At 39.1% G+C, this 22945-nt stretch overlaps 1 protein-coding gene across 2 annotated transcripts; it reads right to left on the minus strand.

The window, feature by feature from the left end:
* gja5 (gap junction protein alpha 5) lies at window positions 1–21646 on the minus strand. 2 transcript variants are annotated; one of them, XM_008107689.3, is made up of 2 exons: window positions 21408–21646; window positions 1–3815 (listed from the first exon to the last, which is right to left on the minus strand). In XM_008107689.3, exon 2 carries the CDS (start codon window positions 3788–3790, stop codon window positions 2678–2680), a length of 1113 nt encoding a protein of 370 aa, XP_008105896.1. In that variant the 5' UTR covers window positions 3791–3815; window positions 21408–21646; the 3' UTR covers window positions 1–2677. The 2 variants fall into 2 exon arrangements, with proteins under 2 accessions (XP_008105896.1, XP_003219136.1); XM_003219088.4 differs by lacking the exon at window positions 21408–21646 and adding an exon at window positions 14640–15078.
* Between the last annotated feature and the right edge of the window lie 1299 nt (window positions 21647–22945).

Here is a 22945-nt window from a genome sequence, read left to right on the forward strand (position 1 = left end):
TAATAGTCCAAACTTTAATTAGGACAACAGTAACATTATTTGAAACACAGTACATTATTTGAAACATCTTGAAAATAGAGCATGCATTTTCCCATTGGTGCCTGCATTATGGAAAATGTGAGGGCCATAAAGAAAGGAATCATGCAATTCAATGTATTCCTTCTTTCACCTGTTTACCACAAATAATGAGTGTATTATTTTCCTTGCTCCTGAAAGGAAGTGGGGAGCAAGGAAATTAAAGGTAGCTCTTTAGAATATTAAGGGCACCTGTTTCCTTTGTCTACACCACATATAACATTATATAAAACACATTTTTGGAACGAGCAATGAGCACATTTCCATCTGGGCATTGGAACTTCCTAAAACTGGAAGACCAAATACATTTTCTCTTGTCAGTTCTGTGATTACTCCTCAACCTATCCCTGTGTCATATGAGTGGTTTGCGAGATAACTTCAGTGGTATTTGCCACCACTTAGGCATCTAATCTGAACTGTGTGGTGGCAAAAAAGAAATAGAACATGAGCGTTAACAGGTTTCTTTGGGAAGAAGTGGCGGTCATCATGCCTGGTGTACTATCACACGATAATATTCCCATATTGAAAGTTCATGTGAGGGCAAAACCGAGCTGAATTTGCCAGGCATGGAACCCTTTAGAAGTACATATTGTGTTTCAGTCCTTTGGAGCCTTTGGTTTCCAACAGTAAGAAGAAGCATATCAGGCACTGGCATCCATGAGGTATGATACCTGAAGAGAAGTACTTTCAACTTCAATACCACTCCACAGAATTAGGAAAAATATAACAGCATAGCAGTTAAGTAATCACAGGAGGATTGAGGTTGTTGTACTGGACCTCGACTAACTAGAGAGTTGCTTGAGTAAGGGCCTTATCTCCTAAATAATGCTCTTGTGAATGCTCCTCAAGTTACCAATTGATGACAGTTTTTGATACCTCCATTTCTGCAGGTTTCTCCCTCAATTTCTTGCTTAGCTAACCAGCTGAGCACAGAGAGTAGTCAGTCTTTTAGAACCGAGTAGAAGCTGGTCCTCCAAAACCACCACCCCTTTTTTGTACTAAATCAGTGATTCCCAAAGTGGCTGTTACTGCCCCCTGGTGGGCGCTGCAGCAATTCAGGGCAGTGGTGATGGCTACAGGTACATATATCTTTCTGTTTAATTGCTATTAAAATTTAAAAAAAATAATTTCCAGGGCGCTGAGTAATATATTTTCTGGAAAGGGGGCGGTAGGCCAAATAAGTTTGGGAACCTATGCTCTAAATGTTTAGTTTCTTTATATCCAACATTACAAACATGCAAATTAAGAATGGGTTAAAGAATACAACATGTATACAAACTAACTGTGCTTTCATACACAACCTTGTTCATGCTTCTCCTGAGAATATTGCTGTCCACTGGAAATTCTGGCCAGTATTCCATAGTTCTGTTCCATTTGTATGAATGAAGTTGCACTTGTGGACACTTGGTTGTGAACTATATTCAAGAGACCAATTTCATGCAGTTTTCAGTTGCATGATTGGTTAGTACACTCATCCATATAATTATTGTAAACATGAACCACAAGAACAAATTTGCTGCTACTTACACAAGTGGAAAAGCCAATTGAAATCCAGTAACCTGTTGTGTTACTCTGCTTATGTTACACAGACCAGTGGTTCTCAGTCTGTGGGTCCCCAGATGCTTTGGCCTTCAACCCCCAGAAATCCTAACAGCTGGTAAACTGGTTGGAATTCCTGGGAGTTGTAGGCCAAAACACCTGGGGACCCACAGGTTGAAAACCACTGATTTAGACCATTGCTTCAACTGACTGAATATGTTGTTTGAGACCATTCTAATTAAAATACTTTCAGTTGTCATCTTATTGAGCCAGTGTTTCACTAGTACTATAACGTTATTTTAAAGTACTGTATAGTTATAGACAGATAAACAAATATATTTTAAAAATTCAAGTAAAAATCATTGCACATTTACTTGGAATACGTATGATATGCTTGTATAGTAGTATGTAGTAGTATGTGGAGTCCAACAAAGAAATAAAGAGAAGGCAAGACAAGTTGAGTTTGTTGTCATAGGAAGGAGAAAGCTGTCCCCTGGGGTTCTGTAAAAAAAAGATGAAAACAATTCCGAAAGAGGAGTAGCCAAAGTATATCCCATTAGCATCACACCAGAAAGTTAAATGAGAACCAGCCTCATTGCTAAAGTATCAATGACACCTCCTAAGCAACAAAGAGTTATGGTTTGTAAAGCTGTCACTGTAAAAGTTCAAGAATTCATGAGAATTTCAGTTGATGAAAGTTTGGGATTATAGGCTTGCTAGCTCTGTCAAAAAACTACAAACCCCAGGGTTCTTTGGAGAAATCATAATCATGATATTGGTTGAAATATGCAGTGTTACGGTGTGCTGTGAATCAGACTGCCATACAGTAGCTGAATTAATCTTGAAACTGATTGGTCTCCTTTCTGAACAATATTGGGCTCACAGCATGACAAGCTTTAAAATAAGCTTTTCATAGTCTTCTTAGTATTTCAGGATAGAAATGCCATTCCCTTAAAAATGAGTTAGAGTAGATGGCTGAATGGAGCTCAGATTGGCAAAATATCAAAAGCTCAACTGCAGGTATTTGGCATCTTCTCTTGATCTTGCTCCCATTAAAAGCAATTCACACAGATAGGTCATCGGATCTGGCCTTACTGCTGGCATGGCTGGTTTTACTAAGCCTGCGTTTGTCAGGCAAGTAGCCATTTGAGAGCAAGCCGGGTGCAGAATTATTCCTGACCTCAGGGTTCTGTGTATAGTTAACTTGGATAAATGGGCCTTCCCCAATGATATCATCTTGGCTCTGAACTCTCTCTGTTGCAAAATTAGCAGTGTTCTGCTGGGAAGCCATTTTGTTGCTGAACGGGCTGATATACTTTCCACCAGGGTTGGCCAAACACTGGTTAAAATCTGGAGGAGGGGTGCAGCTCTGTGCCATTTTTTTCCCTTGGGATTCTGCCTCCAGTATCCCATTATTTGAGCTAGGGCTGTTCTTGCAAGAGCGGGAGAACCTCTGCTTGACTTTTTTCCATGCCAAATGATATAGTTCAGCCAGGCTTAAGAAAAGAGAGAGTGCTGCCACAGCGAGCATGAAAACAATAAAGATGTTCTTCTCTGTTGGCCGAGAAACGTAGCAGTTGACTGGATGAGGGCATGGTTGCCGATTGCATACATAGAGGGTTTCCAGGAAGATTCCATACAGCATGTACTGCCCCACAATGAAGGCTACTTCCATACCAGTACGGATTAAAATACTACAGACATACGTGTTCAGCAAAGTGCCTTGCAGAATGATTCTCCCATTTGAATCATCCCAGCAGGACAGCTCAGCCTTCTCTGGCGGTGGATACTCCTGTTGATGAAAAACGTCACTCTTGCTCTGGATTGCCTTTGAACCTTCCTTGGCTTCCTTAAGTTTCCTCTTTTCCTCCATGCGCACTGTGTGCATTGCATGTCCCATGTACAGCAGGGAAGGAGTGGAGACAAAGATAATCTGAAGGACCCAATACCTGACATGGGAGATGGGGAAGGCTTGGTCATAGCAGACATTCTCACAACCAGGTTGCCGGCTATCGCACATGAAGTCTGACTGTTCGTCGCCCCAGGAGGACTCGGCAGCTGTGCCCAGGACAAGCATCCGGAAGATGAAGAGCACAGTCAGCCAGACTTTCCCCACCACAGTAGAATGCTTATGGACTTCCTCCAGGAATTCTCCCAAAAAGCTCCAGTCACCCATTTTTACTCAATGGGGAGAGCAGTGTCTGGAAAAAAGAGACAAAGAAAGAGTTATGGTGAAAAAGACATAATTCCTATTAACTTCTCAAGCTATCTGATGTGGAGAGTGGCATTCTCAGCTGCATGAGGGCTTGGTGTTGTTGGGCTTGGTGTCCATATTGTTACCATACTTGCAAAATTTCCATGAAACTGTCTTTGGATTAGAATAATAAAATCATAGAGTTGGAAGAGACCTCGGGGGCCATCCAGTCCAACTCCCTGCCAAGAAGCAGGAAAATCACATTCAAAGCAGCCAATGGCGCATGAACTAGCACTAGTCTGCAGGTCACCACATTGAATGGAACTGGTCTAACAACTGTATTTCACTTGCAAATGAAAGGATATTAAGAAAGCTTCAAAGCTGTTACAAAGTATGTTGTACTTTGCCATTCTGTTACTCTGCTACAGTATGGCAAACTGGGATGACCAAGGTGAAGTAGAGAGTAGGGAAATACACCTTTTGGTTAATGGTATTGCCATGGATTAATTAGTGTATATAGGAGCCCCCCAGTGGCGCAATGGGTTAAACCGCTGAGCTCCTGAACTTGCTGACTGAAAGGTCGGTCGTTCGAATCCGGGGAAGCAGGGTGAACTCCCACTGTTAGCCCCAGCTTCTGCCAACCTAGCAGTTCAAAAACGTACAAATGTGTGTAGATCAATAGGTACTGCTCTGGCGGGAAGGTAGCAGTGCTCCATGCAGTCATGCCAGCCACCTGACCTTGGAGGTGTCTACGGACAATGCCGGCTCTTCAGCTTAGAAATGGAGATGAGCACTAATCTCTAGAGCTGGACACAACTAGACTTAGTGTCAGAGAAAACCTTTATCTTTAGCTATTTAAGACATGCCTTCTAAGACCCACTGATTGTAATGCAGCCTGTTTATTTCCATGACAGTGGGGGCAGGATTGCAATCTAAAGCTTGGATTTCTTTAAAAATAATAATACTTAAAATATTACTGAAAGCAGATCTTATACATTCAAGTGTGGAGATCGCAAGACCTCAGTAGCTACTCTTGGGACCACTCACATGCCTAACCCCTTGGTAGGCATTGTTTGAATGGATGGATAGCTAATCTACCATGAATTAAATGTGTTTTGACCTCATTTAGTCTAACCTAACTAGGCTAAAACTATTTTCTTCTTCCAAATAGCCAAATTATATGTGAGCAGCAATGGCACAGGACACAATGGTGAGCGAATGAAAGAAATTCAGAGGAAAGTGGGAGTCTTCACATCTGGATGTTGCCATTCAGGTGCTTGTGGCACTCTTCTTTTTGACCACCAGCTGCAAAATCCTTTTGCTGTTTTCTTTTAGGAGGAAGGCTTTCCCTTCTTTTTTTCATGCATGGTTGTAATTTTCTTTTACTTGTGCCATAGTACAGATCGAATAAGAGGCAGCCATGGTGCTCCATTACTCTTAGCTGCAGACAAAGCAGCGATCCTGACAAGCAAACAATAGGGAAGGAGTTTAAAAGACCTCGCTGATGAGGTGGGCTGGCCATCCCATCCATGTAAGTTTCTGTCTCAGATAATGATTACCTTTGTATACAGGCTTCATTCTTTGCCTTCAGAGGAATCAAGAATCCTTTACCATTTCCTTCCCCCTCCCCCCCTTTTTTTTTTTTTAACTTGAAGGGCTAGCTAAAATTGGATCAGCAGTGATATAAATAGAAGACTTTGACAGCTACCACCATTTTGTATTCCACAAGAAAAGTGGCTGAAAGTTTACTTATTGGCATGGTTTAAAACGTATGTAATGTACAATATATATTAAACGTATTTTGATGCAAAGCCATTGTTTCCAATACACAGTTACTTCAGAACTCATGTAAAGTCTGGATCCAACCTGTGTTAAAACTGAGACTGGAAAATTAGATTTTTGTGCCTTGATATCAGTATCTTTTATCCTTTCCTATGTGTACTAAAAATGGATCACATATAAATAAGAAAAGCAAGAATCTCCCCTCAGAATTCTCCAGACCTCTGTAAGAGAAGAAAATAAAATAATTCTGTGACCAATGTAACTCAAACTGATATACAAACACTGAAAAACTCACTGAGTAAGGGAGGAGCTAAGATACTCTTTCTGTTTTGAATAAGGAAATTATTCATTGGAATGTACAGATACAGTTTACTAGAGACTTTATCACATGGAGGCAAAGAATCCAGAGAACAGCAGGGAAAACCGTGGGGTAGTGTACTGCTTCATCCTCTGATTGTGGTTTGTTGTGGGATCCCTTCCATGATGTTTCTCCATTGTTCTCAGCTTCCTCCCCCATCATCCCTGGCTTCTTCTATGAGGAGTCGGGTGTATACCTGACTCCTTAGGGCTCCGTGTCTCTGTGCTGCCGGCACACTGCCAGCATGGAGCCCTACCAGAAGTAGCCCTGCGTCATCTGGTGGACTCTATGCCAGGAATGTGCTGGCTGCCGGCCTACGGCACCTCATCTGGGTCTTTGAAGTGTCTCCCTTGAGGAGAGGCACTTCGCTTGACTGTTGGTTCGGTACCTATAGGCTTGGAAAGGTGAGAGCTATCGCTTCTCTCGATCGCCACAGCGACTGGCACTTCAAGGGCTCCCAGAGCACCCAGCCAGTCACCATGCATGCCACACCAAAAGTTATATAACAATACCTTTTTGATGCTATAAAAGTGATCTGCATTTCCAGAGAAGCATTCTATGTTAATGGTGCATTATCTAAAGCTCTGGTACCATGTTGTACAGGTACTTAGTCATTACTCACTACAAACCTTACACTAAAGATCCAGGCAGCTGGCCGTGCCTATGTGGTACTGAACCTTAAAACCTTACCACTTATTCTATGTTTATGATAATTGTCTTTTAAGTGTAACTTGAGATCATATATTAAAAGCTTTACAATAATAAAAATTAAAACATGCCACTGAAACTGAATCCAGATAAGACAGAGGTGCTTGCCATGAAGGGTCCTAATCTAGGGTTGGAGGTGTCTCATCAAGTTCTGGATGGGGCTATATTTCCCCTGAAAGATTGCGTTCGCAACTTGGGAATGCTCCTGGATCCATCTCTCCAAGTGTCAGCCCAGGTAGATATGACAGTCAGGAGTGCTTACTACCAGCTTAGGCTGATACACCAGCTGCACCCCTTTCTAAAACTGGAGGGCCTAAAGATGGTGGTGGTACATGGACTTTTGCCATGCACCTTACATTGGGCTGCCTCTGTACCAAGTTTGGAAACCCTAATTAGTTCAAAACACTTCAGCCAGACTAGCTGCAGGAACATCCAGGAGCAAGCATATTACACTTATATGGAAGTCGCTCTACTAGTTGCCAATTAGCTTTTGGCTAAGTACAAAATGTTGGATTTGACCTTTAAAGCCCTATATGGGTCCAGGTTACCTACAGGCTCTCATTCTCCTGCCCTAATCGCCCCTTAGGCCATTGAGGTCTTTTGAGGGGGCGGCTACTCCAATCAGCCAGAACCTACGGCCAATCGGTCAACCAGAGGACCTTTTCATCAGCTGCCTCACAATTGTGGAATGACCTGCCAGAAAAGATCTGACAGCTAAATGAACTGTTGGAATTTAAAACACATCTAAAGACCTATCTCTTCCTGCAGGCCTACCCAGTCAGTTTTAACTATGAATTTAAAAATCACATTCTATGTTTATTGTGTTTTACCTTTTGTATCATGTATTTTAATATGTGTATGTTTTAATATATGCTTTTATCTGATTATATTGCACCCCACCTCAAGCCAAAGGAGAGGTGGGTAATAAATAAAATTATTGTTATATTATTATTCATGATTTTATTGTTCACTCCCTTTCCCCCCCTTGGTCTTTACTTCACATAGATTACAAGTGTTGCTGCAACTTTACAAAATATAGATTTTAAAAATAAAAATCAGTACTTTTTTCAATAAAATTGATTATTATATTTAGAAACAGGGTGGAGAAGGTTTGTCAACCTCAAAAACTTCTAATACATTTCATCTCACTGGAACTAGTTTTTTTTTACGTATGGTTTGATCTGAAGGCTAATTTCCCCATTCTGAGAGACTAACAAAACTCAAGAAAGGGTTTTGTAAAGATTAAGATGTAGTTTGGCAAAAATCCTAGACATAAAGAGCCAACTGAGTATTGTAAAAAAATTTGTTGAATCTTCAGCAGTTTCTTGTTTATTTAAAAATGTAATTCTGTAATTGTATTTGTGATGAAATTCCAATGTAAGACAATTAATTACATTAGTACAAATTTAACTGCACCCTTTGTTAAAAAAAATCTAACTGATCATATATTTGAATAGTCAGTTTCTATCATTGTTCTAAGATGTCTTCTGTTTCTAAATAAATGCTAGCTTAGTTATATTTTGGAGGATAAAGAATGACTAAGAATTCGAGCTATTAAAATAAGAAAATTAATGCTGAAGGAGGCAGATCAGAAAAAGCAGGGAGAATTAGCTAAACAAAGAGGAAGAGAAAGTGAAATGGGAAAAAAGGAAGCAAAAGCAGAAAAAGGAAAAACAGGAAGAGAAGACAGATAACAAGATAAATGTAAGAGGGCAATGGGGAAAGGACAAACCAAAGAGACTCAGCCAAAAAAAGGGGGGCAGAGCAAAAGTAGGAAAGAATGGGTAGCAAAATAAAGACATGGAAGTGGAGAAAGCAGAGAATGAAACCTACAAATGAGTCTGACACTACAAATACATACATCCTAAATAGCCTAAAGGTCCCAGACCCCGTCTGATCTTGGAAGCTCAGCTCTAGTTGGTACTTGGATGGGAGGCCACCGATGAATACTAGGTGCTGTAGGCTATATATCAGAGGAATTAATTGCTAAAAACCACTTCTGAGTATTCCTTGCCTAAGAAAACTCATGGAGTCACCACAAATCAACAGAGACCTGAAAGCTCACACTACACATACAACTGTGCTGATCTTGTTCTTTTTAAGGAAATATTCACCAGCTGCAGTTCAAAAGAAATGACCTTCCTGAGGCACCAAGAGGTATCCCAAGAGACTGGCTTCCTCTTGTCGGGGAAAGTGTCTGCCTTAAGGGAGGGACAAGAGCTGCCTTGAGTCACCACCTCCTAATGGTTATACCATTATGTGCTCCAAGTGCAGAAAAGGAACAAGACAAAGGTGTTGTTGTTCCCAGAGCAAGCCACATAAACAAACTGGCTTGTTTTGCTCAATGGCAGTGATGTTTGCTGCTCCTTTTATTTGGAGGAGAGGAGGAATTTGTTGAGGTACAAGGGTTCATATGGCAAACATACAATGAATGATGGAATGCACCAAAGAATTTCAAAAAAACAATCTATGCCTTATAGGTAACAGCAATGCCTTTGAGTGTAGAGCATAGCAAATTATGATTTCCTCTAAAAGGCAGAATGCAACATCTGATTATCTTGGTTGTGTAACAAGAGACTACTGTTAGGACACAATGATGCAATAATAATTATATACTAATGATATAATATATTGTAAGGTAAAGGTAAAGGTTTAGTCTAGTTGTGTCCGCTTCTAGGGGTTGGTGCTCATTTCCATTTTTAAGCCAAGAGCCGGCGTTGTCCGTAGACTCTTCCAAGGTCATGTGGCTGGCATGACTGCATGGAGCTCCATTACCTTCCTGCCGGAGCGGTAACTATTTATCTACTCACATTTGCATGTTAATATATTGTATATACATATAATATTGCTAATAATATTATAATGTAATATGATACAATAAAAATAATACAATATAATAATTATGTTTTATATATTACATGTAATATTACTAATAATATTGCAGTATAGTGGTCTAGTACAATATAGTAATATACAATGCTAATATTGTGCTATACTAATAATATAATATATTGTATGTACATATAAGGTAGATCATAATATTATAATACAATATAATTCTAATAATAATACAATTTAATAATATAATAATTATATATATTACATGTAATATATATAATAATATTGCCGTATAGTGGTATAGTACAATATAGTAATGTATGATACTAATATTGTGCTATGTTAATAATATAATATATTGTATGTACATATAACCTGTAACCTGCTCTGAGTCCCCTTTGGGGTGAGAAGAGCGGGATATAAATGTTGTAAATATATAACTAAATAAATATATGGAAAGCAGGATTAAATGTGGATGAAGGTGGTGTTTCTTCTCATTTGCTTAGGAAGATAGAATTAGGAATATTTACTTTGGTTTACTTGTTTCTATCTGAATGGTGGCTACATAATACAGTAGATGGAAGGCTACCTACCCTCCAAACATCTTTAGCTGAGCTGAAGATTTGCACACAGCCTTTTCCTCTTGCTCAGAGCTGCACCACCCAAAAATAGAGAATGTGCACCTTTGTGTTCTGCCTAACGATGACACATGAAAATTGGAGACTCAGGGCTAACCCCTAGCATCTGACAACCCTACACAACCAGCATTCTGGGAGACATACTCCCAAAACATAATTTCCATGCACCGCTTAAATCCCTACTTCCATGTTTATGAATGCTATCAAATGAACTGCGAAACCAGCTGACAAACTGTATCCAAAGGATAATGTTAAGAGGCTGATGATGACCTTAGGTGTGAGTTATAAGCCTCCAGCCCAGATTGGTGTTGAGCTTAGTTTTACTTAGTATCTTTATCAGAGACTTCAAAGCAGAGTTAACTGGCATGTAACTCTTGTGGCCTGTACTAAATTTGGAGGTGTTGGATACATCCTTGAGGACAGTCAAATAATACAGATGAATTTAGAGAGAGATTAGAAAATGTTAGCATAGTTTTTAGTGAAGTGGAAACAGGACGACAGCTTAGTTTTCTGAAATTCAAGGGGGGATTGTGCTTTTTAGAACCAATACATTTCAAGGAGGTGAGTGGGAACTGCAGGCAGCAAACTAGATGAAACCTGGCAGCCAAAGTACAGTGTAATATTGCCTTCAAGAAGACATTATATACATTTTTGGCAAGGTAGGAGACAATTGAGGAATCTATGTGCATGTTAAAGACAGTATCCCTTTTCAGATGTTAAATCTAACCAGGATGTATTAATTCTTGTCAGGGGAAGAAGGTTGTGCATATGTAGCCACACTCCTTCTGTTTACTGGCCCCACATTCTCAAGTCTGAAATGGGGATAACCTTGTCTTTGCTTACTTCAGATAAAGGACTCTACATCTAAGCTACTGCAGATCAGGAATCCTAACAATTTGTTTTAGATGGAAACTAGAAAATATGGCTACTCTTGCTAAACAACTGGGAATTTAAAAAAAAATCGTTAAAGACTAACAAGTTCTATTTGGCATCAGTGTTCATGGACTCCTGCTCACGTCACAAGATGCATTTGGTGAATGCGCATTTGGTCCACTAAAGCTTATGTCAAATTAATTTTTTTAACCTTTAAGGCAGTGGTTCTCAACCTGTGGGTTCCCAGATGTTTTGGTCTTCAACTCCCAGAAATCCTAACAGCTGATAACAGCTGGTAACAACCAATGATCTACCGAAGTAGTTATTCTTGATTTACCTCTGGCACACCTCTGGTCTATTAGACAATGAGCTTAATCCAGCATTCAGCTAGAGCAGTGGTTCCCAACCTTTGGGCCTCCAGATGTTTTGGAATTCAACTCCCACAGTTCCTTACAGCTGCTAAGCTCCAAAACACCTGGAGGCCCAAAGGTTGGGAACCACTGAACTAGAGGATTTTTTGAGAGCAGCAGAAAGCTATGTTTTGTAGTGTGCTAGTGTCCCTTACCAATTAATAACAAAGGAATATTTGTCAATTTGAGGGCTTTCAAATGTAGATTTTATTTTCATATGAAGGAGGTGCAGGTTTGTGAGGAAAGGTTACACAAGTTTCTTCTCATTCTTTTTAGCACCTGCTGGTTCTATAAAGTTTGCTCTCTCATCCTTCTTGGGAATATCCTTCCTCCCAATGCTTCACCCATGACATCCAATTATACCACAATTATCCCTTGTGGACAATAACAAGACAAAGGAAAAAAGAACAGAGAAGTGTATGTGTGTGCATAAAATGCACCTACAGGCCAAAGAGAAAGGAACTGGAGGAGAAACAACTGCGTATTCTGGTATGCTTCAAATTCCTTCCAACACAGTACTGACATTCCCAAGGGCAATGCGCAAAGATAGAATAAACTACAAGTGGTAAAAATAATGTGATACTTGTTACAGTAAGAATACTTTGCATAGTTCCCCAGTGACCATAGCTTTTGCCATTTTGAACACTAAATGCTTAGGAATTCTGCCAGCCTAGCAAAATCCAGAGAGGTGAAGGTAGGTAAGATTGCTTAGTTTTAGCTTTTATTGACTTTCTATGAAGCGCACCTAAAATGCATCTCTAGCCGGGCTGATAGCTTTTTCTTTACTTCTGACTGTTATTTAACATCTCTGAGGGAGAGATGGAGGAGAGACAGCAATTGTGTAGCTGCCAATGCAATCCAGGATATTTGTGCATTAAGCAAAAGATGATCTGATACATCTCGTGCAATACTTGCCATGGTTTCAGGGTACAGAACCAGAAAGACATGAGTTCAGTTCCCCGCTCTGCTTGAGGTGACCATGTCTTCATGTAATATACCTCACACAAATGTTTCTGGAAGACTAAATATACTACCATGACCTGCTGGGTGTGGAACATGGTTATAATTAATGTTTCGGGTCAATTTTAATGAACTGTTTCAATTACCTTCAGGTATTAAGCTTCCCTTGAGTATTAATGCCCAAATAAACTTATAGCATACAATGACTATAATCAGGCAATTGATTTTCACGCTTTGACAATGTTTTCCTTTCAGTTTTATCCAAAAGCTGTGTTAATGATGTCAGCATTTAGCTTCTCTCACTTCTCTATTCATCAGCAGTTTATGGGTACTGAATAATACCTCCAATTGTTATTAAGCAAATATCAACACTCGTAAAGTTTAGTTAAGTAAAGAACATCCTTCTTCATACACTCTAAAACTTGACAGATGAAAACTGGCATGTGTGTAATCTAGCAACAGAGTATGGGCAAGATGCAAAAGTTATCACTGAGGAAAAACAGACAAACTAGGTGATGCTGCAGCTGTTTACTTTTTCCTGAATCTACTGGGAAGGGCAAGATTCTGGCTTTTCACCCCCAAGTTAGTTGAGTCCAAACTATTTTTACACATTGAAGTCAGTTTGCAGCAGTTGAAATAAGCTGAGACTGAAGGGGGGGACACTGGTGAAGGAGACACAGTTTAAAAGCACACGAAAAGATATGACAGAGGATTAATGAAGTCTATCTCCACCAAATCAGGACAGTTGGAAAGTATGCCTTATCTTAGCTAGACCACTGACTTGCTTCCACTTACAACTACTCTTGCTTGACTTCTGTGCACACTTTCTTCGAAGTTGCACTGCATAAAGTAAGGCTACTTTAATATAAATAAAGCCTTGAGCAGGCTGTGGATTCCTAGATGCTAGGAGTAGAGTAGTGCAGTCTTTAGTTTGCAATCAAAAGAGAACACGGGTTTAACTTCCAAGTCCCAAGAGAATGTTCACAGCCTTTTCTAAGTTGAGAAGGGTATGGACGCAAACTTCAACATCACCATCAACAGCATAATATAGTCATCAGGAGAAGGCTATTTGATGGGACAATGCCACAGTAGTATGTCCATATAATGACCTGTGCAATTCTATATATTTTTTTCTTGGCAGTGCAGAGGTCATAATTCTGTACCCACTCACTTTGGTGTAAGTGTTACAACACTCAATTAAGTTACTTAATTAGTTACTGGTGGTGCAATGGGTTAAACTTTTGTGCCAGTAGGACTGCTGACTAACAGGTCGGTGGTTCGAATTTGAGGAGAGCAGTGAGTTCCCTCTGTCAGCTCTAGCTCCCCATGCGGGGACATGAGAGAAGCCTGGTAAAACATCAAACATTTGGGCTTTTCTTGGGCAACATCCTTGCAGACGGCCAATTCTCTCACACCAGAAGTGACTTCCAGCTTCTCAAATCGTTCCTGACACACAAAAAAGTAGAAATGTGTAGGATTGTACTGACAGTGTCAACCCTTTGCAAGATGGAAAAACCAAATGTTCATCCACAAATGAGTAGACATTGTTTAAAAACCAGCACAGAGTATCTCCAGTGGCTATCAGTCCTTGTAGTTGTGTTATTAAAATTCTATTTAAAATGTAACCACTAACCAACACAAAAATATAGGCAGAACAAAAGAAACAAAAATGAGAATTACTGATTGAGATTAAAAAATGGATATGGCAGAGTTCATAAAGATAAGGCAGGAAATTCTTTCTTGCGTTTGAAAAGTATTATCTGTCAAGGAATAACTCTCCAAAGTATATAACAATGGACTCAAGAGGAAGAAAAAGACAGTCAGTATATGTCAAGTTTTGCCTTACATTCATTCTCTGTTTTGGAAAGGATTTTTCATTTCATAAACAATTCCTATCTTTGGCTCCGCTGCTTTTGATAGACATTGAAATCATGGCTGAGAAGAAGCTCAGATTATTCCTTCAGATTGTTGATAGTTAATGTTACTGTCTTTAAGGAAAATAAAAGCACACCAGTTATTCTGTTGAACACAGAAGTTTCCCTCTGTATTTTTAGCCATAATACTTTCACCCTCTCTTTCCCAATCTACTTTTCTGTTTGTAATAATTATTTCTAAATGAACAAGAGAGGTTGAAAACTGCATAAAGGAGATAAGGTGGGGGTTTTTTTCCTTCCCAGACACTGCAAAAACATAGCGTTACTTGTATACTAGAGACATGGATAGCGGAAATAGCGCATGATGTTCTAAATGGCATTTTTACTCACGTGAATCTCTTTTTCTTTCTTGGAGTTGCTCCTGCATGTTAGTAAGGAGCCTTAGCATTTTCTATTCTGCACTTTGTACTTCTTTTCATTTTCCATCTTTCTGCTTTTCTCTTCCCTCCTGTTCTTCACATATGGCGTGTCACACACTTTTTTCTCACCCCTATCCTCATCACTTTTTTGGGGGGTGGGGGAGGTTGTCATTTTGTACATTTCCCCCCTCCATTCTCAGCCTTTCTCCATGATCTGTTTTTCCAACTTGTTCCTGCAGGCATGCTGCTTTGCTAGTTTTTAGCACTGATCTTTTCAAGTGTCAGGAGACAGGCACTGTTCATCAAATCCACTTTCAGCTAAAGAACACTATCTAGCCTTCGCTGGATGTGTGAGGCTGGGATGCCCTTTGCTTAGTCAGTGCCCTCTGAGTTTTCTTCAGTCAAGAAGGGTAAGGGATGGTGGAGAATGGGTGGGGCAGGGGCAGGCTTTTCCTTGCAACTTCTGGAAAATTCAACCAATCAAAGTTTAATGCCTGACAGAACTTATTAACTTGCATAGTGGTATTGGCTGTGGAAAGGATATACATATACATACACATGACCTTTTGCATATATCAAGAACAACAACGATTACACTATGTAACACATTTTTTATTTCTGGGTTATAAATGTCAATTCTTAATTGGTTCTATCATAAAAAACATAGAAAAGGTTTATTAAACTGCAAAAACTTTGTAATCCTGCAGCACATTTTGCTATAGTTTTTCAATGAACATCTCACCAAGTCTCAACCAATTCAACATAGTTTGTGGCAGCCACAAAAACTACTTTCAAAGTAAGTACTACACAATTAAACAGGAATAACACTTTCAAACCAGGAATTGATTTTTTTTCACATTTTGCTACATAGTATTACCATTATCATCATTATAGGAGCCCCCAGTGGCACAATGGGTTATCGGTAAAACCTTCTGCCAGCAGGACTGCTGACTTGAAGGTTGAGTTGCTGACCTGAAGGTTGCTAGTTCGAATCTGGGGAGAGCTTGGATGAACTCCATCTGTCAGCTTCAGCTACCTATGTGGGGACATGAGAGAAGCCTCCCACAAGGATGGTAAAAATATCAAAACATCAGGACATCCCCTGGGCAACATCCTTGCAGACAGCCAATTCTCTCACACCAGAAGCGACTTGTAGTTTCTCAAGTCGCGCCTGACACACACAAAAAACAATCATTATTATTTTCTGTTTGCAATAGAGAGTGTTGATGATGATGTGACACTGGTAGCAAGGCTTCACAAGGATAAACGATATATTATCAAAGTTGATAGAACAGCAACTTGTCCATCAAAGGATCTTGTTAAATTATGTGCTGCATTTCTGCTCATTGTGTGCTAGCAGAGACAATTGTTCCTGCCTTGGTGATCAAAACAGAACAATAATGAATGAAATATATATCTATCTGCTTTCATATAATAACAAGCAAAATTAGTTGTCTGGGGCAGCTATCTTCAATTGTTTACTGTTAGGTACAACCCTTTTCACATATTTCCTTTTTCTATTTTAGTTTAAAAACAATCTGCAGATTTTAAAATCTTGGCCTTCTTTTGGTTCAGAGTAAAGTGGTTTTCATAAAATAGGAAATGTGGAAAAAATGTGAGTGACATGTCTACAGCAAGGGTAGGGAAAATAAGACCGTCAGTGGTGAAGAATGCAGTCTAGTAATGTGTGGATGTCCACATGGGATGGAAGAGTCCCTTGATTACTTTGTAGTGAAAAATAAAATAACAAGAAAGGCAGCTTTGACTGGATGTGAGGGTACTTTGGAATAGGGAATGTAGGTTGGTCTCTAACCATTTCCCTGACCACCACTTCCCAAAGCATATCTATCCCTAGCTCTCTTATTTTCCCATGAGGTTCTACTTACATGTTTACATGTGTGAATGCTATCATAGAGGATGAAGTTAATAGGGAGTGGAAAATCTAAAGGTGGCGCAAGAAATCTGTCAGTATTCAGAATCCTTTTAAGATCTGTGTGATAAAAAGTGGCAAGAAGAGCTATGCATACTGTTCACATCAGCTCCAAAGTTGTGTGTCTTACAGAATGCCTGTAAGGGCTTTACTTCATGCACTTGTGAGTAACAAATAGTAGTTCCTTTGTGGTAAGCCACAAAATAAATATCTCGACTCAGAGAGATATTCATATTGCATTTCAGACTCAAAGAAGAAAAGCACATATATAATCTTACTTCAAGGGTCTTTTGGAATGCATGATGCGACATTCACCAGAGTGGTGCAGTAGGCTGAACCTTTAACCATGATTATGGAGACCAGTGTTTGAATTCCCATTCAGCCATCAAACCCACTGGGTTAACTTGGGCAAGCCACACTTCCTCAGCCTCAGAGAATGGCAAAGGAAAACTCTTTTGAACCTATCTTGCCAAAAAACTCCAGGGGTACCATAAGTTTCTAAAGACACAGCAACAATGTGAAGTTTCTGACTCAGGGAACTGGTACTTTCTATTTATAATGCAACATGTGCCTTGCATGCACACACAAGGAAAGAAAAACGTAATGAGAAAAAAACCTGTTAAAAAAACAAGGTTGAAACAGATGATGAGTTGATGGCACCCCTGGGGTGATGGGGAAAATGGTTTAGGAAAGAGATAAATTTGCTGGTTAATGAATATGGATTTTTATGAAATCTCTATGAAATATTTCTCATACTTGTCCTTTAAAAATCTTACTCAAAAGAAAGGCTTATGGAAAATCTAGTATAATAAATATAATAGAATTATGCCTTCTGTTTTGTTCTGAGCAATAGCATATATATGCAGCAATGGGTTAACAATATTCATGTTACATTGCTTTCTCCATAATATCATAATTTCCTTTTGTAATGTCACTGTAGTTTTCTATAACAATTGTATCATGTTATCGTGTTTACAGTTTTGCTATTATTTGGGATAATATTACATCGCAGTTGCTATACGTTTGTCCAGTCCTGGAGGACAGACTTTCTCTGTTCTTCCGAATAGTTTGCATTTCTCCAGGGGAACTCTCAGCACAGTGTGCTAACAGCTCTGAATAAGGGAAGGAATGGAAAATGTAGTTCCATCCAAGAAAAGGAAAGAAGGGAGTCTTGCTTTTGACTGCCTTACAGGTGTTTGCCTATTCCTCCTGCCATGCCACCAATCTAGCTCAGGCTTTGAAGCCAGGAAAGAGGCAAGAAGAATCCAAAACCAGAAAACAAAATGTAGCAACTAAATTGTTGAGGAATCTCGGCATCATAAACACAGTTGGATTGTCATTATTGTTAGCTATGAATGTAGGTAAGAAGTTCCCTTGATTTCTGTAAATAACACAGTTCTGGACTGGGTTGGCATAATGGACAACAGACGACCCATGAGATTGCAAATGTTCCTCAGAAAGTCATCAGTGATTTAGGGCGCATCTACACCAGTCTGACACCATTTTAACTGCCATGGCTCAATGCTTTGGAATTGTGGGAGTTGTAGTTTAGCCTTCTTTGCCAGAGAATGCTGGTGCATCACCAAATTACAACTTCCATGTAGGTAAAGGTAAAGGTCTTCCCCTGACATTAAGTCCAATTCTGGGGGTTTGTGCTCATCTCCATTTCTAAGCTGAAGAGCCGGCATTTGGTCCGTAGACACCTCCAAGGTCATGTGGCCGGCATGACTGCATGGAGTACCGTTATCTTCCTGCTGGCGCAGTACCTATTGATCTACTCACATTTCCATGTTTTCGAACTGCTAGGTTGGCAGAAACTGGGGCTAACAGCGGGAGCTCACCCTGCTCCCCAGATTCGTACCACCAATCTTTCAGTCAGCAGGTTCAGCAGCTCAGCTGTATAACCCACTGTGATACCTGGAGCATGTACAACTGCATTCATCCTACAGTGTAGATGACTCATAGTTGACAATCTCATGTTTGGTTAGAACAGTAGTTCTCATCCTTTGGTCTTCCAGAAGTTTGGAACTTCAACTCCTAGAATTTCAGAGAATTGTCTATACTGGCTGGGATTTTATGGAGTGAAGCTCAAAAAATATGGAGAACCAAAGCCTGAGAACCATTGGGCTAGAGAGATCACTGGTTAAATGATCTAAGGAGGGCAGGAGCTGACAGGAATGCCCATTACCATCAATAAAGTCAGAGGGAAGTGATAATATTACAAGCATTTTGTATTATTAATTCAAACTGCCATTTTGAAGTGTGATGCAGAGAGAGAGAGAGAGAGAGAGAGAGAGAGAGAGAGAGAGAGAGAGAATAAGAAAATGCCTTTTGGGAGAGTGTGCCTCTGGTTTGCTGATGTTGGGGCTGTGGATTAACATGCCAGCTTTCATGCATATCACCAATATAAATTGTATTCCTTAAATAACCTCAAGTTAACCCATATAAATTACCTTCATTAAAGGGTTTCAAGTCACATGTGTTTATATTATTCATTAGATTTACACCTTGTCCTTCTTCCAAAAGGCTCAAAGCAACTTGGATAGGTCTGTTCCCTCCCCACCCTCTGCATTTGACCCTTACGACCATTTTAGGATGTTAAAAATGTAGACAGGCCATGAAGCCTGTTTAAAGGATGAACCATCTCTCTGGGAAGTTTCCAAGAGGGACAAGTAATCTTTTCCATCAGAAAAAAAGAGTTGTTCAGGGGACCAAGTGATGAAGACTATAAGAATGGCTTTTGGGGCCCAATGTGGTCCAGGGATGCACTTGGTCTCTCCCTGCTTTAGCCACCTCACCATGTTGGCTCTCTTGTCATCTGCTTGCAAGTCCTGGAGATACGAATGGACAGCAGACATATAGTAGAGTCCCAGCATTGTAAAGCCTTATTTCTGAATATATATATATATATATATATATATATATATATATATATATATATATATATATATAAAAATTGTGCTGTTAGACTGAACTCCTATATACACTCAAGCAAGAATGAATCTCACTAAACTCAGAGTAGAGTTTATGCAGTTTAAATGACATGGTTCAATGATATGGAATCATGGGAAATGTAGATTGACAAGGTCTTTAGTCTTCTCTGCCAAAGAGAAATGGTGCCTAACTAAACTGCAAGTCCCAGGATTTCATTGAACTGTGCCATGGCAATTAAAGTGGTGTCACATTGCATTAATTCTATAGTGTAGATAAACCCAAGTGGGGTTTATATTTCAGTAAAAATGCAGATAATTACATTGTTATTCAAGAGCAGATAAATACACACCAATTCACAGACAAGAAAAATATGAATCAGTTGTTAGAATAAAGAGAGAAAATGAAGCAATTTTGTTACAAAGAAAAGAGCTCCAAAAAGGACAAAACTCAAGCCCATGTTTGATTTATTTGTTCAGCCATTTAATATTGTTTACTTATAAAATGTAGAGGAGTTACTTTGTTTCAGTGCCATTTATCTATCGGAGTTCTCCTAATATAGATGAGCATTTTTCAAATGGAAAATTTTAACTAATTTATGCAAAACCTGTAAAATTGACTCAAAATTTAGAAAAAAAAATTCTAAATTAAGAATTTTGCCCTGAAATTTAAAATGTAAAATCTTAATTTCAGGACTGAAATGTGACATCTTCTTTGTAAATGTAGGGATGTGTAGTTGTTTGAACACATGAATATGGCTAACAGAATGTATTACAAACTGAATTGCAATTTACATATGCTATCAGTTCCTACATGATGCTGCATATCAGTTATCAGTTATTGTTACCTGCATTTCAGATAGTGTCAAGTGATAACTGTTTCTCCATGTCAGCCATCAATTCTTGTAAAATATTACTGTTGTGTACTTTGTTCTATTATGTATTTGGGCAGAAAGTTCATAGAGCTTCTGAATTTTATTTTAATCTTGTAATTAACCAAAACATTTAATTCAGAGAGAGCTGAATTACACATTTCTTTATATAATTTACTTCCTTTTGTTAATTTACAGAGGTTTAGATTCATCAGCATTATCTTTGTGGTATTTTGAATACACACTCCTTGCTTGTTCTTCCCTTCCCTACCAGAAGAATACAGATAATCAATTTATTTAGAGGCAGAAGAGGTAACAGAAGAAATGAGCATATCTAATTTGCATTATGAGCAAGAAATAAGGCTTGTTAATAGTACAGTGTCAGCACCACATGCTGAATGCAAATTCATTTGTAAATACTGATGTGTGAATTTTCTAATACCTATTGCAAAGCACTTAGTTGTTTAAAGCTGTCACTCTATCTCTACTACATTTCCCTGTTATAGTGAGATAGATAGATATAGATATAGATACATATAGTTTAAATTGCCATGGAATTCTTTTTACCTTATCATTTTTCACAAACATTCAGACCATTAAATCTGCAGTTCTGTGCACCACTTCTGTACAAGCTCCACTGAATGGTATGCAAAGTGATTTTGTAGCACCTTTGAGAGAAATAGGTTGCTAGCATAAGCTTTCATCAACTTAGGCTACTTCCATCTATTTTGTCTACAAAAGCTCATGCTACCAGTTTCAGATCTTTAGGCTTCCCATTATCCTAAAGCAGAAGAATGATCCCTGAATCCTGTTGGCTGATTCTTGAGATGATCAAGCCTGTGTGTGTGTAATGGCTTAGATATAATGGCCCACACTTATGATTCGTTCTCTGAATCAATTTTTTTGAGTACACAGAAGAATGAGCACAAAATAAAACTGGTGAAAAGCGAGTTATTAACAATATGATTTCAATTCTGAGTCAGATATTAGGACCAGAAGGAACATACCTTCTCTGCTTGTATCCAACACGGATATTTTGCTGATGGAGAAATCTGTAGCTACTTTGAACGGATGTTAGGGGAATCCACGTCTTCTTGCCTGGGATGGTTTGAGGTTCCCCCGCCAACTTGAAAGAAGCAGGCTGTAGGGGCTTCCAGGTCCAGCGTGCTGTATGACATGCCACAGCAGCTGTCAGACTCCTATAGAGCCATCGCCAGGGATTGGGATATAAATGTGGTCCCAAGAAGGCTTTATTATAAGCAGAGCCTTGGCTTTCACTGAGCATTTCCTCCAATCCCAGCCTCTCTATTTTTAATGGAGGAATTTAAGGCTATCGCAAAGGAAGTCAAATTGTTTTAGGAAAACAATAGCAAAGTAACTAAAGGTTTATGAGTTTCCTCCCTTGGGCACTGGAATGGAGTTGTCAATTGGACTAAAAGTGATGGATGGCCTCACATATTCAATTGCGTCTTATGTATTTAATTGGAGAGAGATTAGAAACTGGCACCTAAGCAAAGCAGCAGCTTAAAAATATAAGATGTTATGGCCAGATAATTGGAGTGTATGGTTATGATACTAATATTCTCTAAACTCAAAGGCCAAACGGTCCCCTACTACTCACAATAGTTTTGTGACTGTTTCATGATAAGCAGTGATAATAATAATAATAATAATAATAATAATAATAATAATAATAACTTTATTTTTATATCCCGCCTCCATCTCCCCGGAGGGACTCGGGGTGGCTTACATGGGGAACACGCCTGATCCAACAACAATTAAAACCAACCATAGATTAAAATATAATTCAATAAAATCAATAACATTATAAAAAACAATAACATGACATGAAACAGCATGGGGGGGGGAGGAAGGTACTGTTGCAATATACTTCTAAAATATTAAAAATGAAGTGCAATCTGCCTTTTCCTACAGTCTGCAAAAGCCACTTTTTTTGTAGTACTTCTCCCAGAAGCCCCCAGACAGCATGTCTACTGGAGGATTCTGGGAGGGACTGTCCAAAATAAGTAGTTTTTCTAAGCACTTTATTGAGCAAATAAATATCCTGCAGGAATAAATACCCCGAAGATGCATCTGAGTAGATTACTCATGACTTTTAAGGATTTTCCTCAAGCAGGGGATTCTCTAGAATATGGAATTGACCAAGATGATGGGGACAAGAGGTTCTGGAGTTCTTCTTCTCACACACTGGAGCCCAACTAGCCCCATGGTTTTCAATGGGACTGATGGCAGCAAATTAAATGAGACAGTGACTAGTGCAAAATCACCTTGGATAAACTCTTCTGAACACAGGCTGCAGTTTATCTGTGGCAATGGATGCAGGGGAAAAGAGCTTTGCCACCATGTGTCACATGGAGCCTCTCAGCATAGCTGATTCAATTGTTTTTTATATGTTGGCCTACAGGAGGAGAATCCATACAATGCAATACAGGCAGTTCCCAAGTTACAAACAAGTTCTGTAGTTTTGTTCTTAAGTTGAATTTATATGTAAGTTGGAACAGGTACATTTTAAAATGTAACTCTA

Source organism: Anolis carolinensis, chromosome 3 (assembly GCF_035594765.1).
Source record: "Anolis carolinensis isolate JA03-04 chromosome 3, rAnoCar3.1.pri, whole genome shotgun sequence".
Lineage (NCBI taxonomy): Eukaryota > Metazoa > Chordata > Lepidosauria > Squamata > Dactyloidae > Anolis > Anolis carolinensis.